The 21,939-nt window shown below is 34.8% G+C and overlaps 1 protein-coding gene across 4 annotated transcripts; it reads right to left on the bottom strand.

The window, feature by feature from the left end:
• Positions 1-1,646: 1,646 nt before the first annotated feature.
• Positions 1,647-20,111, bottom strand: ZHX1 (zinc fingers and homeoboxes 1). 4 transcript variants are annotated; one of them, XM_006916576.3, is made up of 4 exons: positions 18,652-20,111; positions 17,557-17,673; positions 7,087-9,940; positions 1,647-3,552 (listed from the first exon to the last, which is right to left on the bottom strand). In XM_006916576.3, the coding sequence occupies exon 3, from the start codon at positions 9,709-9,711 to the stop codon at positions 7,090-7,092; it is 2,622 nt and encodes an 873-aa protein (XP_006916638.1). In that variant the 5' UTR covers positions 9,712-9,940; positions 17,557-17,673; positions 18,652-20,111; the 3' UTR covers positions 1,647-3,552; positions 7,087-7,089. The 4 variants fall into 4 exon arrangements, 2 of the variants coding, with proteins under 2 accessions (XP_006916638.1, XP_015448508.1); XR_001517309.2 differs by lacking the exon at positions 18,652-20,111 and adding an exon at positions 6,611-6,707 and having other exon boundaries at positions 1,712-3,552; positions 17,557-17,874; XR_003047669.1 differs by lacking the exon at positions 18,652-20,111 and adding an exon at positions 6,640-6,707 and having other exon boundaries at positions 1,712-3,552; positions 17,557-17,874.
• Between the last annotated feature and the right edge of the window lie 1,828 nt (positions 20,112-21,939).

The following is a 21,939-nucleotide window of genomic DNA, read 5'->3' as shown; positions in this document are numbered from 1 at the left end:
TCCTCAAATCCATATGGAATTGCAAAGGGCCCCAAGTAGACAAGACAATCTTGAAAAAGAAGAAAGTTGAAGGACGCATACTCTGGATTTGAAAAACTACTACAAACCTACAATAATCAAAGAGTGTGGTACTGGCATAACGATAGACATACGGACCAATGGAATAGAACAGAGTTCAGAAATAAACCTTCACATATATAGCCAACTGATTTTTGACAAGGGCACCAAGTCCATTTGATGGGGAAAGTTGCTTTAACAGATGGTGCTGGGATAACTGGATTGTCACATACAAAAGAACGAAGTTGGACCCCATACCTCACACCATATATAAAAGTTTACTCAAAATAAATTCACAACCTAAATATAAGGGCGACAACCATAAAACTCTTAGAAGAAAATGGGGCAAATCTTCATGACCTTGGATTTGGCAATGGATTCTTAGATATGACCTCAAATCATCAGCGACAAAAGAAAAAAATATATAAATTGGACTTCATCAAAATTAAAATTTTTTGTGCATCCAAGGACATTATCAAAAAAGTAAAGAGACAACCTACAGAAGGGGAGAAAATACAATCAGTTCTCAATACTCACAATAGTTCTATAAAGTCACTGTGAACCTAAATTAGTGAATATTGAACAAATGATCCTAGGGTTAAGATCCTGGAATTTTCTGGTCATGATGTTTTCATCAGCTGATCAACACATAACTTTGTTCTATGTGCTTTTTTTGTTTGTTTATTTAAAGACACCTTATTTAATATATATGTTAAATAAATATATATATTTCTATAACCCACTTAAAAACTTGGGTAAAGGACTTGAATAGACATTTCTCCAAAGAATACAAATGGTCAACAGCCACACAAAAGATGCTCAACATTAGTCATTAGAGAAATGCAAAGCAAAACAACAATGAGAGATTACACCTACTAGGGTTGCGATAATAATTTTCAAAACTGAAAATAAAAGGTGTTGGTGAGGATGCAGAGAAATGGGAATCCTTATACGTTGCTGGTGGAATGTAAAATGGTTACATACACTGTGGAAAACAGTTTGGTCATTCTTCAAAAAGTTAAACATAGAATTACTATATGACTAAGCAGTTCCACTCCTAGATATATACCCAAAATAACTTAATATAGGAATTCAGATCATTGTTCATTGCAGTCAAAAGATAGAAATAACCCATGTCCATCCATTCACAGATGAATAAAATGTGGTATACACACACATACACACACTCACTCACTCTCTTGAGCCATAAAAAGGAATGAAGTTCTGATATATGCTACCTGAATGAACTTTAAAAACATTATGCTACATGAAATAAGCCAGACACAAAAGGACAAATGTTATATAATTCCATTTATCTGGAATATCAAGAATGAGCAAATTCATAGAAACGGCCAGTAGATTAAAGGTTCCCAAGGGCTGGGGGAGGGGAAATGGAGAGTTGTTGCTTAACTGTTACAGAGTTTCTATTTGGAATGATGAAAAAGTTTTGGAAATAGTGGTGACGGTTGTCCCACATCGTGAATATAATTAATATTATTGAATTATACACTTAAAAACAGATACAATGGTAAATTTTGTTATGTATATTTTACATTAAAAAACTCAGTTAATAAAATGGGGGGAAATCGCTGAAAACTACTAATCACTGCTAACTTTTATTTTGTATTCAAGGACACAATCAACCAGGAGAGGGTTCTTTTGCTGTCAAATAAATATATTTAAAAGCTAGCAAACATCAGAGCAGAATTAAGTTCCAAGTCTATAAAAGAGACAGGGGGTGGGAACATTACTAATAGTTATTTACAGCTATACAAAGTTAACACGCTGCAGGGAAACAAATATATTCAAAGGTTTCATACTTGTCCAATATTTGACATTTTGAATTTTGAAAACATAAAAATTATGTTTTGACAAACAAAATCAGACCACATTAGCAATGGTTTAAAAAAGGGAGCAATTTAATCATTATAATACAGAGTACTTTAAGAAGTTTTTAAACATGTAAAAGAAAGAACAGTTTAGTGCATTAAATTGTTACAGTCTTTACATTGCTTCTTTTAAAAAAAGTTAACAGTAGTATGAAAAAGCCACCCACGAAGCCAGCTGTCTGAGTGAAGAAATCAGCTAAATTGCAGCATTTTGGAATTACTAATAAAGCTATAGTTAAAAAATAAAAAGTTTATAAAAATGAAAAGCAGCATGCATATTCAAGGCTTTTTCATAACATTTTCATTAGCTGACAAACATTTAGGTAAAAACAAGAGCTTAATATTTATTATTCATTAAATTAGATAAACTGGCCAAGCCCACTACATCTGGTCATTCGGTGGGGGGTGGGGGGGAACCATTTAAAAATCCAAAGCTAATCGAACTGAATATTTCTTTTATGAAGAAAGCACATTTTGAAAAATGGTCCAATAGTCACAAAGAAAGGGTCCTTCCCAACATGAATGAACAGCACCGGTCTTTATAGATCATGAGCATGAACTTTCAGTCTCCTGATATGGCAAGAGTTAACAGTTAACGCTTCTGTGATTCATGAGTGAAAAGCTAACTTTTAACTCATTATGAGCAGTTCCAAATTTTTTTCTCCACTGACATTGTTACACAAAGTAGAATTTCACTGAAACATAATTCTTGAAAATTCCGATCTGACACCTGTACAACATTTCTGATTTCCATGATTGTAAGAAAACAGTAAGTATTTATTTACTATATAATTCTTTTTTTCACATTTTTGGTACAGTATTTATTTGAGTTTCACCCTATCTAAATTCTTACGCCAGTTTCTTTTCCTTCTTCATTATCATCTTCAGTTGAATAAAAAGTAAATTCGGCTTCTAATGAAAAATAACAGAAGTATTACAAGTAGTTATAGTGGTATCCATGAATGTATTCAAATGAAAGATACAATCGTTAAGGGCCAATAATACCATAAAATCTTATTGTTCCAACATGTGTCAATAGTCTATTTTTTCACTTACACTGAAAATGTATAAGTCCATGCACAACTTTTAATCTTCGTGCATGACTTGATAAATAAGACATAGAAATAAATCAGGATTTTCCTTTTGCCTGTTTCTAACAATTTTTACTCTGGAATATGTTTGGTCACTCAAAGCTATAAGCTTAATCACATGTCAAAGAATACAGACAATAAGGCCCATCTTACTAGACATACAGTATTAAGCTGGACAAAATATGAGGACAAGCTCTAGTGGTCATAAAACCCCTTCCGAAAGTCTTAGAATCAGAATGTCTCCATTGTATCAGAATAAAAATGTACTGTATTAAAATTTCAATTTTTACAAGTTGTTTTTTAATTAGTATTCTATTTACATTGCAGAACGTCCACCAACCGCAGTAGTTTAACTTTGGCACAACATTGAGTTCCATTTCTTTTGGGCATGGGATCCTATTTATTGAGAATGTGCATGCCCCAAAACATTTTCAGTGTCATCAAACATTGGGCCCATTCACAGTAAATCAGAAATCTTGAGTTGAAGAATTGATTCTCCTCCAACGTTTAGGCAGCTATAAGAGAAAAACATAATAAAAAACTAAAATTTTAAAGAATACCGTATGGTTTCACTTCTATGTGGAATCTAAAAACAAAACAAACAAAACAAAAACAGACTCATAGAAACAGAGACCAAAGGGATGGTCACCAGAAGGGAGGGGGTGGGAGAACGGGTGAAAGGGAGGAGGGGAATACAGTGGATAATGCTGTGATAAGTTTGCGCAGTGACACATGATTACTCGAACTAGTGGGGTGATAACATTGTAAGGTATAAAAATGTCAAATCACTACATCGTACACCTGAAATTAATATAACCAATATAGACTGTCTACCAACTATACTTTAAAAAATAAAATTAAAAATTGGAAAAAATAAATAAGGAAAATCACATTTTAATGGTTAACACTTTCAGAAACAAAAGTGATATAAATCAGCTAAGAAAACACATCCTCTGTCTTCACTGATACTGAGATCATTTGCCACATACCTCACATAGTGCACTAGATCTCTGTACAATTCCTATGTATATGTTCTGCAGATACCAGATATGCTTACAGACATTTTTTCACCTATATATAATAATTTATTAAGAATTAGGAGGAAGTACATATTTCATCATTAGTATTGGTAATAAACAGACTATGAAATCTAAAGACATATTTTTTCTATTTATATACAGCAGGTCCTCAAATAACATTGATTCGTTCAATATCATTTTATTATAACATTGATGAGATGCTGCAGGAACTTAATTCTTGCTAATGTCAATTAGCTATTGGTAAAACTGGTTTCCTTATCCATCGTTTCGATTAAAGTCACAGAACGTACCGACAATGTTAAGTGAGGACCTGCTGTACAGGATGGCTTGAGTGAAAGATATAGATGTAGAGTAGCCCCTCTTTATCCGCGGTTTCGCTTTCTATGGTTTCAGTCAGCTGTGGTCAACCACAGTCCACAAATATTGAAAGGAATAGTCCATAAATAAACAATACATAAATTTTAAATTGTGTGCCGTTTTGAGCAGCATGATGAAATCTTATGCCACCGTGCTACATCCTGCCCAGGATGTGAATCATCCCTCTGTCCAGGGAATCCATGCTGTATCTGCTACCTGCCCATCCATTTGTCACTCAGTAGCCTTCTAGGTTATCAGATCAGTTATGAGTGAGAGAGAGTGAGAAAGAGAGAGAGACAGACAGACAGACAGAGACAGAGAAACAGAGGGAGAGAGAGACAGAGACAGAGACAGACACCACATTCACATAACTTTTATTACACTATATTGTTATAATTGTTCTATTTTATTATTAGTCATTTCTGTTAATCTTACTGTGCCTAGCTTATAAATTAAACTTTATCATAGGTACGTATATATAGGGAAAAAACATAGTATGTATAGGATTTGGTACTATCCGCGGTTTGAGGGATTCACTGGGGGTCTTGGAATGTGTCCCCCATGGATAAGGGGGGGCTGCTGTCTCTAACTTTTTGCAATAACTGTTTTGAAAAGGTTTTGGTTACTTTTTTTTTTGTAAGTCAAATCATATTTAAATGAAAAAGTAACTAAAGGAAGCTTATAGTGAATCCTTTTGTAAGATAAAAATTATTTTAAGCCAATGATAACTTGTTAATTAATATATTTTATAATTTTTGACTTGTGTATATTTTAAAAGCAAGGCAAGCCTGTACACGTGCCACAAAAGTACATGTATAACATATAAGATAAAAGGTTTTGAAAACTGTGGCTTTGTGTGAATTTTCTGACTGTAGTATCCATTACAGTATTAATATATAACATAAGTTTATGTTCATCCACATAAACTTAAAGTAAGATCCAATTAAACTGTACAAAAAAAGTTCATATTATTTTTAGAAGACTGAAATTCCCTACAAAATCACTGCAGAGATCACTACAACAGCAACTTATTGAGGCAAAAAATTTGTTGATTTAATCTTGGCTGAGTACACATTCTTGTGTTTAGCAATAATAAAAAAAAAAGCCTGTTAAAAATATTTTATGCATCTGGGTTAGAAGAAAGCCAGCCCTGAAGATTTCTGACATACCAAAAGGAGGGCTTTGCTTCAGGATAAAGCTATAAAAACTATTTAATTTCTTGTGACTTACATTATGCTCTATAATGTGGAATGAGATTTATTCAAAAGTAGGTGCATTTTTAGTTTCAATTGTTTTTCTGCCTGAAAAAAAGTTAATGAAAAGAAAACTGGAAAAGGATTGCAAAGCAATAAGAATAGTGTCTGATACATATTAAGTTCTTGATAAATAATTGTTTTAACAGAAAAAAAAAACAGGGAAGAAGACGTTGGGGAATCAATGGAGCATAAAAGCAGAGTATGGGGTAGGGATGCAAAAGGCTAAGGAAATAAGTAAATATGCTCATGTGATCACGAGGCTCTGTACCTCATTTCCCTCCTTACAGTTTGACAACACTGCAGTCATTTCTAATGATGAGATGCTCTTGGACCACAAACAGACATAAACGAACATTTCATGACACCTGTATTGTTTTTAGAAAAGTACGAGTTTTATCCTGGAACATTCCAAAACCAAAAGTAAAGAATAGAACTACACTATGAATTACAAAAGTGTTAAGAATTGAAGTCTTAACTCTGATTTGCGACTATAGTTAAATTTTAATGAACCCGATCTATAAAAGAATTAAGATTTAAGGAACATGCCAAACCTATCAAATTTAAAGCATATTTACTTGCACTTTTATGACTACTGAAAGATATTTTTAACCAAATACATTATTTCTGCTGGTAGCAGGTCTATTTTATATCAAAGAATGAAAAGACATTTTAGGCAACTGATTTAATATTGAATCTGTTATTTACCTTTTGATCTACAAGACGAATAATTTATATCACAGTTTCCAAAAACAGATGCCACCTAAGCAAACACAGAATTTATATATAGCCTAAAACAAACCTTTGGCTTTTAATAGAAAAAATATTGAATAATTTTAATATATAAAGCATTTTAAACTCTAGTTAAAAGTCTAATAGTTTGGAAGGGCAATACGATGAATAAAAAAAATACCCATTTTCACCTAGTTTCCTAAAACTGAGCATTCCTCACCCCCGTTGCAAGTCTTTCCTTCGGTATACTTTTCCCCTTCTTTTTAGTTTTCGTTTTTGAATTCTTTCCTTAAATAGGCAAAAAATGAAGCTTTAGTGAAGGAGGGTTGCAAGAAATACATTTTTAGTTATCTTTAGTATTTGTGAATTTCCCCCTGCCCACCAGTCTCCCTTCTTAGAGAATGGGTGACTTTCCCTTAAAACAAAGTAAAAAAAAAAAATCCATATAAAACAATGAAAGCAGGATTAAACTCTACGTAATAAACATAACAATCGTAATAATCAGACTACACATGATAATCATATATTTCTTGGCTATCCTTGCGGCACCTAGTCCTCTTACTAAAAGAAAAACTGTTTTAGAAAAACTATCCAACGCGAAGATGACAGAAACAAAGTGACTGTTCTAAATGTGGCTGATGAACATACGCTCAGATTAAAAACTTACATTTCAGTCATCTGATTTCGAGAGCTTCCGCTTCACATGTCGAGGGGGTTCCCAAGTGTCACTGTCATCTGTTTCTTCTTCATCCTCTTCCTGATCATCGATAACTTCATCTTCCTCCTCATTTTCCTCGAATAATTCTACACCTAACTCTGATCTTCTTTGCCTCTCTGCAAACCACTCCCTGACCTGCTCATAGCCCATGTGTGATTTGTTAACAAGTTCATCGAGGTCTTGCTCATTAAGAAATTTGTGCTTCAGGTAATAATCCTTAAGGATTGCAGTTCCAGTTTTGAATTTGATGAGTGACGGTCCCCTGTCCCAGCTGTTCATTCTCTTGCCCCCTCTGGGCCGCCCGCGCGGCCGACCCCTGCCCCTTCCTTTGGGTCGGCCCCTGCCCCTTCTCCTCAGGGAAGACAGACCGTTCATGCCACTGGAGTTGGCGCTCTGATAGTAGTAGTACCATTTTAAGTTTCCATTTTTCCAAGCGTAACGGGTGTCCCCAAACCAACTAACTATGTCTGTTCTAGCAAGCCCGCTTTCTTCAGCCAACTTGTCATACTCTTCCGGCGACGGCCACTGTGTTCGGACAAACGCACTTTTGAGCATGTGCAGCTGCTCGGGTGTTTTTTTACATATCTTGCCTGAACTCCCCGACTTAGGCGCACCAGAGTCATCTCCGGGAGAAGTGTCTCCGGCTTCTTCTTTGGAACTACCTGCATTACTTTCCTCTATTTCCATTTTCTCTTCCTTTAAAGCTTTCGATTTCTTCTTCTCTGTAAACCAAGCATCGATTTCCCTTCTGGTGAGTTTGGTCTGCGCTCGTAACCTATTTAATTCTTCATCTGTAAGTACGGAGCTGTTGAGAAAGCTTGCCTGAAGGGCCCGAAGCTGCTCTGCGGTCTTCTCTTTAAACTTTTGGGGAGTAAAGTCAGGGAAAGGATTCCAGGACTGTTTATGCTGCGAGGTGACAGCAGTCGGGGATTCCGTGGTCTCGTCACTGGAGTCTATGATAATAGTGGTGGAGGAATCGTTGTTGAGATGCAAGCACTGATTACTCTTTGAATTTCTCTGGTTGTACCTCGTGTCACTGAACCATTTCTTAATCTCTCCTTTTGTCAGGCCTGTGGTTTTCATCAGTCTGATAATTTCCGAATCGTGGGGAAACTGGTTTTTAAGGTAGCTAACTTTTAATTCTGCCAGTTGCTCTTTAGTCTTTTTTGCCCGAATGCCAAACGAATCAGGGTTTGCCAGTGCGGTTTCGTGTTTGACAAGCTGAGAAGCTGGAGCTGCTGCCGCTGCTGGCTTTGTTTCTGCGACAGGCTGAGCAGCCGGGGCCTGGCTTTTCTGTACGTTGGTTTGATTTGGCACCCCTGCCACTGTCAAGGCTATAGGTGCTGTTACCGGCAAGGTGTTTGTTCCAGCTACTTGGGTAAGGACCAGGCCTGGCTGACCAACTATTTGGCATGTCTGTAAAATGGATGGTAAGCCATTACTTCCTGTGGAAATGTGTGTAGGAATAACAGTTATGGTCTGAGGTACAGTGTGTACTGTCCCGTTGAATTGCTTCCTTCTTGCCTCCTCTACTTCCTCGGGAGTCCAGCTCACACCATGTTTTAGACGTTGGGCTGAAAACCATATCTTGATCTGTTCCTCTGTGTATTTTGCTTGAGCAGAGAGAACAGTAATTTCTGACATTGTCGGGTAAGGGAATTTGTTGTAGGTGTTAAGCAAAAGGGGGTTGTTATCCAACGCAGCATTGTAGGTGGGGATGCTGTTAACGGGGATTAAGACTTTGGGAATCAAATTGGAGTTCTGCTGGGCTGACACAGCCGTTATCACCTGCGCTAGTCCAGGAAGGACTGCCGCTGGGGTGACCACTGTGCTGGCAGCGTGTGGGTGTATTCTGTTGACAACGGAAGTACTGCTATTAGATTCAGAAGCTGAAGAACTTGGACTTTCCACCGTTTCTTCATGGTCCGGTTTGACTTCGTTCTCTTTCTCTTCTGGGACATCCTCAGCTGAGTTATGATGAACTGTAATCCGTTTGTTCTCCACTTTATTTTTCATCATTTTCATGATAGGAGTTTTACTGATAGATATTCCCGAAGCAGAAGCTTCTGTAGATTCAGCTTGCTCTGAATTCTCCTCTTTAACAAAACTACCATCGAAAGTCAGATCATTTATGGTTTGTTCAAAGATTGTCTGGTTATTTCGTTTCACCATAGTCAACTTAAAATTCTCTTCTCCCGGGTGATATTTCAGATTATGCTCAGAAAGTGCATCATACCTTTTGGTAAGAAAATTGCATTCGACACAAACATAGGATGAATTTAGCACTACATTGGGATGTTCTGAATCCACGTGAAAAGTAAACATATTTAGGTCTGGAGTTTGAAAAGTACAATATTTACATTCATAGCCACCTTCAACTTTTTTATTTTGCTGATTGTCAGAGTCCACAGATTCATGAACTTCTTCATCACTTGAGATGCTCTCCGCTCTGGTGTTTTCTACAGGCGTAAGTACCGGGGGCCCTTCATCCAAATCTGATATCAACTCCAGGTCTGGATCCTGTTCACTGGCAAGAACCATGCAGGGTGTCGTTGATTTTCGCCTGCTTGCCATTCTGATGTTATGGGGACAATCTCAGTGGTGATTAAAAAGCATCGAGGCATAAAACCGTTCAGTATTCTTCATTTGAAAACAATGGCTTTTGGTTCTTCAAGTTCATCTTTGTGCTCGACAAGTCTCATTAGCAGCTTTTTCATGGTGCAATCAAGTAAAGAGCTTATTGTTGGCAGATAAAATAAATACTGTTGAACTGCTGAAATTTTTGAAGCACAACTCCAATCACCTACATCAAAATAAATTTGAAAATGTTTTTAAATGAGTGATTAGGACCTTTTTAAACAAATTACAGTTAATATTTGACTTGTATGAAGCTGTTGAATGGCTGTTATAAAAATCTAGAATAAGACTGGAACCAGAAAAAAAGTCCTCTAAGGTTCAAAATAGTGTCTCCAAGCCAACTCACTGAAGGTCATATACTGTACTCATGAGTCAGCCCCCACCCAGGCTGTTTATTTGGATTTTTCAGCCATCTATATATTGGAAAGGAAGTAGGGGTAAGAGTCGGCTTTGGCAAGCACACTATTATCAATGTGAAATGATAATCTGTTAATAAGGGAGGAACTTTAAAACTATGAAAAACAGTCAGAGATACTCAGAGGCTATGGCCATTAAGTGTGTAAGAAATTCAATCCATCGGCTATGCCCTCTTCTTCCTGCTTGTCCATTTCATCATCCCCAAAGCACGTCCAAGTATGGCACAAGTAGCAAAGATGGACTGTGAATGACCGAAGTTTCAGAAACATCATTCTCAATCATTTCCCACAATGCTACCCGAATTTGTAAAACATATCTAATCATATCAGTCTCCTGACTTAAAGTTTACGATAGGTCGCCGATACTAAAAGAATAAAGTCGAAACTCCTGAAGCCACGCAGTGGCCCGATCTCATTTTCCTGACACCTCTTTCCTTGAGCTTTAAGCACAGCAGAAACGACTGCTGCTCCAGGGACGCTCAGTGCAGGCTGCTCCTCAGGCCAGTGCACATTTGTGCACTTGGTGCGATGATCTGTCTGCCTTACAGATCAACGCCTCCTTGTACCTTGGCCTGACCCCTCCCCAGTTTATTTTCTAGTACTGACTGTATTGTAATAGAGGAATGTTACATTTCTGGCCCAGAACCTATCCAAACTCCAGGTATCCTCATTGTAGGTGTGTGGTTCATTCTTTTTTCTTCTTTTTTTAAGTAATAGCTTTGTTGAGATATAACAAAGCTCCCGAAACTCTGGATGGAGGCAAGGAACTTTTAAATTTTTAACCTAATGCTCTCCTAGCTAAACTGTCTTGGCTGTCTTCTCATTCATTTCTCTGTCCCCTTCACATACAAGCTTGGAAGCAGGGACTCGCCAAATGTTTATTAACTTGAACTACAATGAATAGAAAAACTATCCTACAAAACTCAACATACCCCGAGGGCATTGCCATAGAGAACAATAGCTGAAATTCATAAGAATGATCTTGAATCATCAAGAAAAAGTGCATTCTGTTCATATGATTACATTTTAACAATTTCGTACCCAAAATATTTAAAATTTTGATGCTAAATCCATTAAAGTTGATGTGCTTCTGAAGTTTAAACCAAATAAAAATAAATGAGTAAGTGGTCTCACTTATGCTCTACCACAAATTAAAACTATTCATTTACTAGCATAATTCTTATCCTGCCTAAATGAGGAGAAAAAAAGTTTAGTTCAAAGTTGATAAAGCAAAAGCAGGTCTTTATGAAGAGATGCACTGACTCAGCGAAGGAAGAAACATTTTTAGGAAATAGAGCTGTCCAAATAGAGAGCGCCCTGCCTTTGAAGGCGGTGATGTCCTCCTCCCTGGGATTTCTCAAATACATTATTACGCATCCCCTGGGTGGATCGAAGCAACAGATGGCAAGTCAGACTAAATGCCCCGTTCCCTAATTTCCCATATTATAAAATAAAGACCATCAGCTTAGTAATAATAGTGTCAACAGTCCAAATCAAAGATGTCATTCTTTTTTTCTTCTATAAAACATCTTTGGTATCTAAGGGAGTATAAAGAAATCTGAAATTGAAAACTATTTCTTAATTAAATGTTATAAACTAAGCTAATGCCATCTCTCTTATTCAATGCAATAGGGACACTACTATTTTTTCCAAGTGTTAGCATAGCTGTTTGATCATTTTTTTTGTCATTAGAAACAGGGAACTCCTCAAATAGCTTTAAGTAAGTGGAGGAACATGAATGACAGCACCTACATTTTTGAAAGTGAATGAAAATTGTTGAAAGGCAGGGGAGTAAGCTCTTTTGTGACTGTTATTCTCCTAGAATCTTAGATTATATTTATTTGGGTGGGGGGGGCGGGCAGATAGTAATAGCTAAAAGTCAAAGATAGAGGCTTTTCCTGAGACTGTATTTCCAGAAAGTGGCAGTTTTCAAACTTTTTGTTGTAAGCAGGGGAGCCTTTTATTCTAACAAAATTCTATGAGAAACCCTGCTGCAAAATAGATTAAAAAAAAAACAGCTGTCTGGTTAGAGACGTAAAGAGGCTAAACCACCTGCTGACCCCATCACATGGATCCCACAGTCCCTACTGCCACCACTGATGGGTTCCGAGATATGTCTGAAAGTCTTTGCCTTAAAAAAAGTAAACACTTTCAAGACGATATATCGGTTTTATCGAAAATCCTTCTCAGCTTGCCAATGCTGAGCCATGAAATTTCAGAATTAATCCAAAGAGACTTTAATGTGGACTTTCAGGTTGTTTCACTGCAGAAGGCAGGCCTGGGGCACCCAAGGGTAGAACGGAGTAGCCAGCACTAATGAGAGATACGAAGAGAAATGAGCTAAGATCTCTTTGTTGTCTTGTGCTCTCCAGCTCTTGAGTTAAACCTATTTTTTTATGTTACCTAGCATAAAAATAGAATATGCTACCAAATGATTCCTTGTACATCTCTTCTTTATAGATCACTAACTCAGAACGGTCGGTTCGTAAGAATTTAAGTAGATATAAACAAATTTTACAAGCTTAAATATTTTTTTGCTGCAACCACTGATGGGTTCTGAGATATGTCTGAAAGTCATGAAAATTAAATATTCATACATTATATATAATTTAATGTATATGCACAATTGTGCTTTTTCTTCTAAAAGCATTGGTCTTGGCAATATAATTTAAATAAGCTGCTTAAAAGAGAGGCTTTTAAAAAATGTCTTCAGTAATGCAAAAGCCTAAAAATCTGATTATCTGGGCATTAGATTGTCTCAACCTCGGGTCACTTCTATACCCAACTACATGGACTCTTTCCGCTTTCCTCTTAAAACTGTTAGCTCATGTTTTGCTAACAAACCCAGAGTCAGTATATTACTTAACATTTCTAAAGGGAAACTGTGAATCCCAAAAGAGCCTCAAGATTTGGTCCAATGGTTCAATTCTACTATAATATATAGTATATAGCCTAAAAACAGACCAAAGCACAAACAAAGGCATCTTCGGCATCATTATTATAAAGTCGTTATTTGGGGAGAACCAAGAACCTCAGTACAATCACTCTATTTTTATGAAAAAAAAAAAATCTAGGCTCGGAGGAAAAAATTCACAAAAACAATGTGATATAGGGCAAAACCACAAGTTTTACAGTCCCCGCTATCATTTGGTAGTTAGGTGACTGGAAAAGTTTCTCATTACAACTTCAGTTTTCTCACCTATAAAATCAAGATTCTTCAATTCGACAAGTTCATCCAGCAACTATTTGTTGAATGTCAACCATGTGCCAGGCATTATATTAGGCACTCGAGATACAGCAGTGACCAAGACAAATTCTCTCTGGTCTGCCAAGTACTAGCAGTTGAACAAGAAAAATAGGCAGTAAACAATTACTTAGAATAACTACGATCAATGCAATGAGAAGGCTTCAGGAACTACATGAGGACATTGCAGGGGGCTTCTAGGAAAGAAGCAGAGAAGGCTGCCCCTGGAGAAAATACTAGTGGTAGCTACCTTGGAGGCTGATCAAATTAAAATGCTTCAAACACACCGATACACAATAGGTAACTAATTGATGCTATTTTCCAATCTCTAAAAAATTCTTTTGGGGAATGAAGAAATACTATTTACTTAATATTATTCTCTTTTTCTTTCTCAATCAACTTAATCAGCTGACCAGGCACACAAACTGAATAAAAAAGCAGAAGGGTCAAAAATATGGAATTAAGAATTTCTATTTCAATTCACCTCCTTTGTCATTAAAATACAGTGGGGCTGGGACAGCAGAATAGCCATACAGAAATCACCGTTAGCTGACAGACATCCTCTATTTGAAGGTCAATTAGAAACAGAACTCAAAATCAATCTGGGGAACCTTGCACTATTTACCTGTAAGACAGGGTTAGAGTTCAATTGCACAACTGAGTAGCTAAGTGGCTTTGCAATTAAAACTCAAGTACAGTGAAGTCTGCCAATGAAGGAAAAGTTATGCTCTAAATGCATCCAGGACTGTAATCATAATTATATTTGAAAACTATTTTTAGTTAAACTTTCAGTAGAGAAATATGTTTAAAAAAATAACTGATCAAATCAATAGTTATATTGCCATTAAAAATGATAACTGAGTAGAAATAAGAAAAGTTTTTTATCCATTTACTATTAAAAATCAGAACAAAATTTGCATATTAATTATAAAATGACTATGGGAAAATATGTATGCATGTGGACAAACTAGATGAGAATATAAAAAAATGAATTTATCATGAGATTACGGGTGACATTTGTATGTGCGGTGTTTACAAGTTTTCTCTAATATTGTTAAAACATTGTTTTATTATAAAATACAACAAACAATATTTCACAGTCTTAAAATTGCAAATAGACTAAATTGTTTCTATGGTCATTTGTCTCAAGGTGGAAACAAATTTACTTTTCTATTAAGTTCAAAATCATGTGCTACATTGAGGTTTTCTCAGCGGGGGAGGGCAGGAATCCCTGACATGTATAGCTCTCAGGTGTATTCCAGACATTTTCTGGAGCTGCTGCCCCATGGTCTTAGAACCAGACTGGTTCTAAGAACCTTCAAGAGCACCCATAATCTCCAGGGTGTGATCCAGGCCAAGCCAGTTTCCATGGTTCTATCGTTCTGGCTCTTCTTGAGGGTAGGTCGCTCCTTAATGAATTCATGATTCTTAACTCATCATAATAATTACAACAAAGTATCTCTCCACAAAAGCATTTAATGAAAGCAAAATTTATTTCATTACAGTATAAAAATCTGGGGCAGTTCTAGTAGCAGTTCTTCTTATGTGGTCCAACACCGTGCCTATCAAGGTCCCAATAATATCTGCTGAAAAAACCTTTAGAATATATCTATATTGTATAGTATAACATATACTTTACTTCATTAAACACTCATTTATAGAGGAGCTATAAAGAACAACTGTGCTTGCTTTACGGTAAATTACTATCAAGGGTGAAATCCTTACTAATAAAATTACTTTAGTCATTAGAATATTAAAACATCCTTGAATATAAAACATTCTACTTATTAAAATACAGCAATAAATATTCAACAAATATTTATCAACATCTATAATTCTGTTGTAACAAATCAGTTTTATGTATGAACGGTGTATATCTAAATCTGTGAACTATGTAAGAATGAAACAAGGGAGATAAATTCATTCAAAGAATTAGTCTTGCCATGAAGTTCAGTAGAAAAGGGCACAGTTCTTGAAAAGAGAGCAAATGCAATTTTGAAGTTAGAATCATTACTTCTCTGTTCTAGGAGAAAACTGTACTTTTAAGGTGTAACATTTTTAAAGGGATTAAAATATAAGTCCTTGAGGTAATGCACTATAAAACTTAGTAGATTATTTTCATTTCTATGCTTAATGCTAAAACAAAGGTCCAAAAATGTTTAGAGTTAAGCAGAGCATACTGCATATAACTACACTGAATTTCCAAGCCTCTATTTTTTTGGCCGTCTTATACTTCAAATTAAATGATTAGCAGATAGTAGTTTATTGGTCTACTTAGCCACAAAAGCATGTTATTTTGATAAGATTTTATGTGAATAAAAACAAACTTTGCTTTTTACACCAACGTTGGGTCAAATAACAACATTTAGAATATAACTATAATTTTTATGGATCATGTTAGTTTTGACCTAGTACCAACTAAATAAAACTGTTCTTCGAGTAGCTAAAACATCAACTGAGAATCCTTTGGAATATGTATTCCATTTAGTTTCACTTCTCCCTCTCTGAGTCAGAGTTCTGTTTAGCCAGCTGAAAATACTTATTTTTACATGTCTGTATTCAAACTAAAAGTTACAAATTCACTGTAATCAAAGAATGCCTGAAATAGTAGTACGACCGAAGAATAATGGGATCAAATTAAAACAAAGGATATCTACTATGTAAACTAAAAAAAAAAAAAAAAAAAAGGGATCCAAGAGGATACTTTTTTTCATTAAAAAAAGCAAACAAAAACATTTGGCCTTTACACGCTTGAGGCATTTTTCAAAGCTAAAATGTAAAAATACTTAGAAACAACAGTCAAGTTCTTGAAAAAAATTAAATGAGAAATTTGACAACCCAAATTTGAACCCACGGCAAATGTTTTTTAAAATGACTATAATCTCAGATCATTACCTTCATGTTGCTAAAGATTAAAAAAAGAATCCCAGCTGGATGGATTTCTCCTGGCAAGCTCTGCCTCAGATTTGAGGGGTGAAATGTCTTCTAAAAGCTCTCTAGGACACTAACATTCCTACCTTCTGCTGGCATGTCCGTAGGTATGTAACATATTGAGAGTGATATACAGACTAGCACTATCATGAAATTTCCTATCTTTGTTATTAAATTCTGTATGATCCAAAAGTAATTTTCTGCTGAAAATAGTTTTCCCCTACTTTTCTCAAGGAGGTGTGTTAAGTCTTTCACAGTCTAACACAAAAATGCTATTCTTGATTCCAAGTGAGATTATCACTGAGAGGCTGAAAAACCATTCATCTGTCCGTTATCTTCCCCCTTTATAAAATAAAGTAACTGTTACCTATTTCACTCAAAATATAATCATTTTTAAAAAAACCTTAACACTTTGAAAGATAACAGCAAGTAGATTGGTAATGTCAACTTGTGGACTCATCAATTTTTACAAAATGAAAGTGAACCACCATATTAATGGTTATATAATCTTTCTGAGTTCTTTCTGAAATCATCAAAAATAACAACTGGACTAAAGTATAAATATTTCAAACAGTATAGTTTGTCCATCTAATGCTTCTTATAAAAGCCAATAAAAATCAGGTAAATAAAATATAAAAGTAAATACATAACATATTCAAATATTTAAATAATGGGATGCTTAGCCTAAATCAAAGTAATTAACTATTAATATCCTAATTTCATAATTATACTTAATTATTACTAGTAGACTATATATTGAAAATATATTTCTAGGAATTGTTCTTGAAGCATTTTTCTGGATATAGGCAACTCCCTCACTCATCCCTGTGCCCTGCCCTCACTGCTCCCGGGCCTAGGGGGCACCTTCATTTGTCTTTATCACTGTCGCCACAGCACCCAGTATAGTGCCTGACCCACAACGGGTTTCCGCAAATACCAACTGAAAAATCAATTATAAATATACTACACTGATTTACTATGAAGTGTGATGCTGTTTCCTTTGAAATGAAAAGCAGCCAATACTCTTATACTTTTAAAATTTGAAGGTACATTTCTCTATCAAGTGTTAGGAATATATCTATTGCTTTTTTAAGAAAAGCTTTTAAAACTTTGCCAAATATAGCATCATGGGATCTAAAGTGAGCATGTTCAGTATCTGAGTTTTACCTTACCAGAACAACCAACACATACTTGCCATAGCTTCCTCAGCATTCTGTTCGTTGACACGGAAGGGTATCCCTTCAAACTAGGAGGTGTTTAGCTCAGGCCATCATTACCAGCAGGTCCCAAGTACCTATCTGCCATCTCCTACAAAAAAAGTAATATCACTTTATTAGTCTATATATGACTTGGCCTTAGTTAGGAAACTTTAAAGTTTATGCCTTGGCTTTTTAAAAATAAATGTAATTTTGAAAAAAAAATTTTACTTCCTCATAGAAACTTTGAATCATCCAAATGCCAAACCCAATATTAGTAAAAAACATAAAAAATTGAAAACTACACTTTAAAAAATTCTATTTATATTATGTAAAACAACCAAGTCACTATTATACTATTTTCAATAAAAAATTTTCAAAATGTGAATATACGCAGAACATCATAAGAAAGCTAAGAAATTGGGAATTGTAAAAAATTACCACACAAAAGTTACAAAAGACAACTTAGTTAAGCTGAGTTGTTTTCTGTTTACATAAACCTGCTGATATCTGTATCCTAATTTACTACGTATTAATTTGAATGCAGTGGATTATTATTAATGCTGGCAACAAGCCCATACTACTGAAATAAACTAGTAGTACTCTACCCCTAAAACATGCGGTATCTAATAAAATGACTGATGTTTCACTATTTTGTTTTTTGCAAGAAAGCTACTAACAAATGGCCTTTCAATCAGTGCATTGTGAAAAATTAAACTGAACAAGCAAACAAACCGAAAATCATTCTCCAAAAACTCAAATTTGTGTCTAAAAGTGTGGTTTATTACTCAGAGTTAAACCAATCGGGAAAATTTAATAAAAATTATAACTGTTTCCCTTATTAAATAACAGTAAATAATGCTTTTAAAGTGTCGAAGCATTTTTGTTGCTCTTTAAACACTGAAACTCTGTAAACCATAGTGCATGAATATTAAGGAAGATGACTTCCCCCCAAAACTTTATCCTTTGTTCCTGCTGTTATTACATACAAGTTCACAAAGAGCCCTCTTAAGTGAAGAAACAATGCAAATACATCAGTCCTTTAGTGAAATACTTCTAGGCTAAGTTAAAGCTTAGGTTGAATAGTTACACTATTTTCACGAAAAGCATAAAAGCATTTTCCTGGTAGGCACAGTGGTGCATCCCGTTATATCTGCAGCCCGGGATTCTACAACTTCATTTCCTGGTATCTCCTTGTTCCACCACTCCTTGGCCATCCATCTACAGGATGTGGACTAGAAGAGAAGATAGCAAACAGCTGCCAAACAGGGGAGGTTATTTTCCAAAATGAATTATTAATATTATAGGAAATTGGTAACCCCTTGAATCCATTCTTAAATCACACAGTAATTGCAAGATGTTTTACTGAATGAGAGTCTCTTGAGAAGAGCTGCCCAGACATACATGTAAAGGCACAAGACAAACTAGAGGCGCAACGAACGGGCTCCTCAATGCTTCTGGATGAAAAGCGTACTTGTTTGACGTTATTTCAGTTCCTGATACTGGGATTACTTTAGAACACTTCTCTCTAATTCACAGTATCTTTTTAAAATTTAGGATTAGACTGAACTTCAAATTAAAGACGTCATTTTAACCATGTACATTTTATAATAAAACAGATGAGCTGTTTTGGCTGTAAAAGATGGATTGTAAATAAAGATGAAGAGCCTGGGCTATGGAACCAGACCGCATGGGTTCACATTCCAGCTGTCATTTAATAGCTGTGTGTCTTTAGATGAGTGACTAAGCCTGCCTGTGCCATAGACTTCTTGTCTGTAAATGCGGCTATGATAGTACCTGCTTAACAGGGTGCTGTGAGGACTGAAATAAATAACACATGTAAAGTGTTTGGAATATTTCTTGGCACTTAGTAAGTCCACAATTAGATTTTTCTTTTATTCAAGGTATTTAACTTGTACAGCAAAGGAAGTCTTCGCTTAAAATTTGTTAAATGTTGAAACAATATCAAATATTTTAAAAGTCCAGGCAGTAATCAATTTTATGTTCCATTTCATACCTTTGAGCACATTAAGCAAAGCTAGAACAAGCTGGCTTTAACAGGTAGACATTAATCAATTATAATTTACACCCCCTCCCCAACATTCTCTGACCTTAGCTTCAAGATAAATCATTTGTCTATGACACATTTTAAGGGGTGTTTCATAAAACTAACAAACCTCTTATATAAACATTATTGTAGTAATGAAGAGAATTGTTCTTTCTCACCCCTCCTCACTCCCAAGTACAGTCCATGCCCAGCAAAGTTTCAACACTCTTCTTTATGACAATATTGGAAGGTAAAAGGAAACGAACTAAGTAGAATAAAAATGTAATTATGAGTGAAATGCTTAGAAACATCAGAATCTTTCTATCTCCTTCCATGCCTCACAACAACCAAAAATGAGAAAGAAAGAAAGACCTTTAGGAAGGAGAACAAGAGAGTCAGAAATCCTATGGGAAATATGAAATCACTAAAATTTAGTAACAAAGTTGTTATTTTATTTAAAATTATAAATATGCACATGATATGTCCACCACTTTAATGTTTTAATTTTTAAAATAAGTTTTGACAATGTGATTTTCTAAAAATTTAAGTCTAAAAGCTGAAAACAAAAATCTTGCATAAAAAATGAGTTAGTCAATTTTGCTTCCCTTGAATAAATGCCATTCTTAAACTACACACGTATACTCCTTTTCCAAAGTATATCATCATATTTGTTTAGGCCAAAGGTATATAAGACCATTTTTATACATCTTAAATACATTACGGAATACTGATTATATAAACTACAAAGATTAAGTATTCTTTAAGACCGAAACCTGTCAACTACATTAAAAATTACATATATATTCATTTTAAAAATTAACTGTATAAAATACAGATCTCCAAAATGTAAACTCAAATATATATCTTGATTAGTAATCTAAATCAGCAACTTCAGTCATGCAACTCTGGTGATTCATGGCTACAAATATATCAAAACAACAAGGATATAATAAAATATATCAGCAATATTATGAAAACATTGGCTATTATTCAAAGGCTGGTATCATAGTTTTTTCCCTTCAAAGAAATGTAATTTAAATTACCTTTGAAATTACATAGGTTGATTTAAAGAATTTTAAGTTAAAAAAATTTAGACGTAAAAGTGAACATGCTATATACTGGCTATTGCCATAAATAGTGCAGTAGATATTTCCAAACCCCTCCCTGGATTTATTGAAATGATACATGATTAGAAACCAGCTTAGGCACTTAACTTTCAATACTGTTAATGTTCAAATAAATAGAGTCTTTTGAGCCCAAATCCACAATGTGTCCATAAAAAGGTTATTTCCTCAGCTATATCTATAATTATTTTCATAAATTTAAGAGTACTTTCATTTAAGTATAAAGCTATAATTTAAAGTACACTAGTCCAAAATATCACATTATTGTGCCCAACATTACAAAAAAGAAAATGTATAATATATCATAACATCACCTGTCTTAATGTGAAATATAAAACAAAAGGGAGAAACTCTCCAAAATTAACCATCTCACCTATTAAATTCATCAATAATTATAAAACTTTATTCATATTTTTTAAAAAAGAACTTGTAATGCAAATATCATTAAAAGTTAAATAAATGCTACATCATTCATGAACTGTCCTCCAAATTCTGTGAAATAATCAGCTTGCTAAAAGGGAAAGACATCTACTAATGAGCGTTCACAGCACAGGCACATTTATGTTTTCAGCCTTAGCATATTTTCAAACCATCTGGCATCAATGTCACTCTGGTTCACCCCGCCTAATCTGCTCAGAATTGAATATAAAACTAAAGCTACATGTGCTTTGGGGAAACCAAAGAACAGCACACATGTAAAATAATGTTCCAAATGTGCAGCTCTAAACTAGTTTATACTTGAAATGTGTTTTAAAAAACATTTCCACTGAAGATGTTAAAGCTCTTTTAAAAATAGTAGACTGGTTCAAGAAATCTGTATGAATCATAGCTGTCATCAGTTACCCGAGTCTTAATTCTTTTTTCCTCATTTTCATCTTGATCATTAAATAAAGCATTTGAAGAGGTTCTTCTACAAAAAGATTCATTGATACATGAAATGTTATCATTTCTATATTGAAAGCATCCAAGAATTTACATTTTATTTTGCATAAAATTAGTCTGCTTAGCCCTAAAATGCTTAGAGTAAGGAGGGAAAAATGAGAAAAAAATATTATGAAAGCCCTTTTTCTTTTACATTCTGTTACTACATTATTGTTTTTGGCAGCACTCACATTTCTTTTGCTTAAAATCTAGATTCTGAATTCCTACTTAAGAAATAATAATAATTTAAAAAATCTATGGCTATACTAGGGCTAATATCCCTCTT

This window comes from Pteropus alecto, unplaced genomic scaffold (genome assembly GCF_000325575.1).
Source record: "Pteropus alecto unplaced genomic scaffold, ASM32557v1 scaffold164, whole genome shotgun sequence".
Lineage (NCBI taxonomy): Eukaryota > Metazoa > Chordata > Mammalia > Chiroptera > Pteropodidae > Pteropus > Pteropus alecto.
This window is presented reverse-complemented; position numbering and strand designations above follow the sequence as displayed.

What these genes read in the sequence shown, in the direction of transcription:
- ZHX1 (XM_006916576.3), bottom strand. Translation starts at nt 9,711, where the DNA reads ATGGCAAGCAGGCGAAAATCAACGACACCCTGCATGGTTCTTGCCAGT.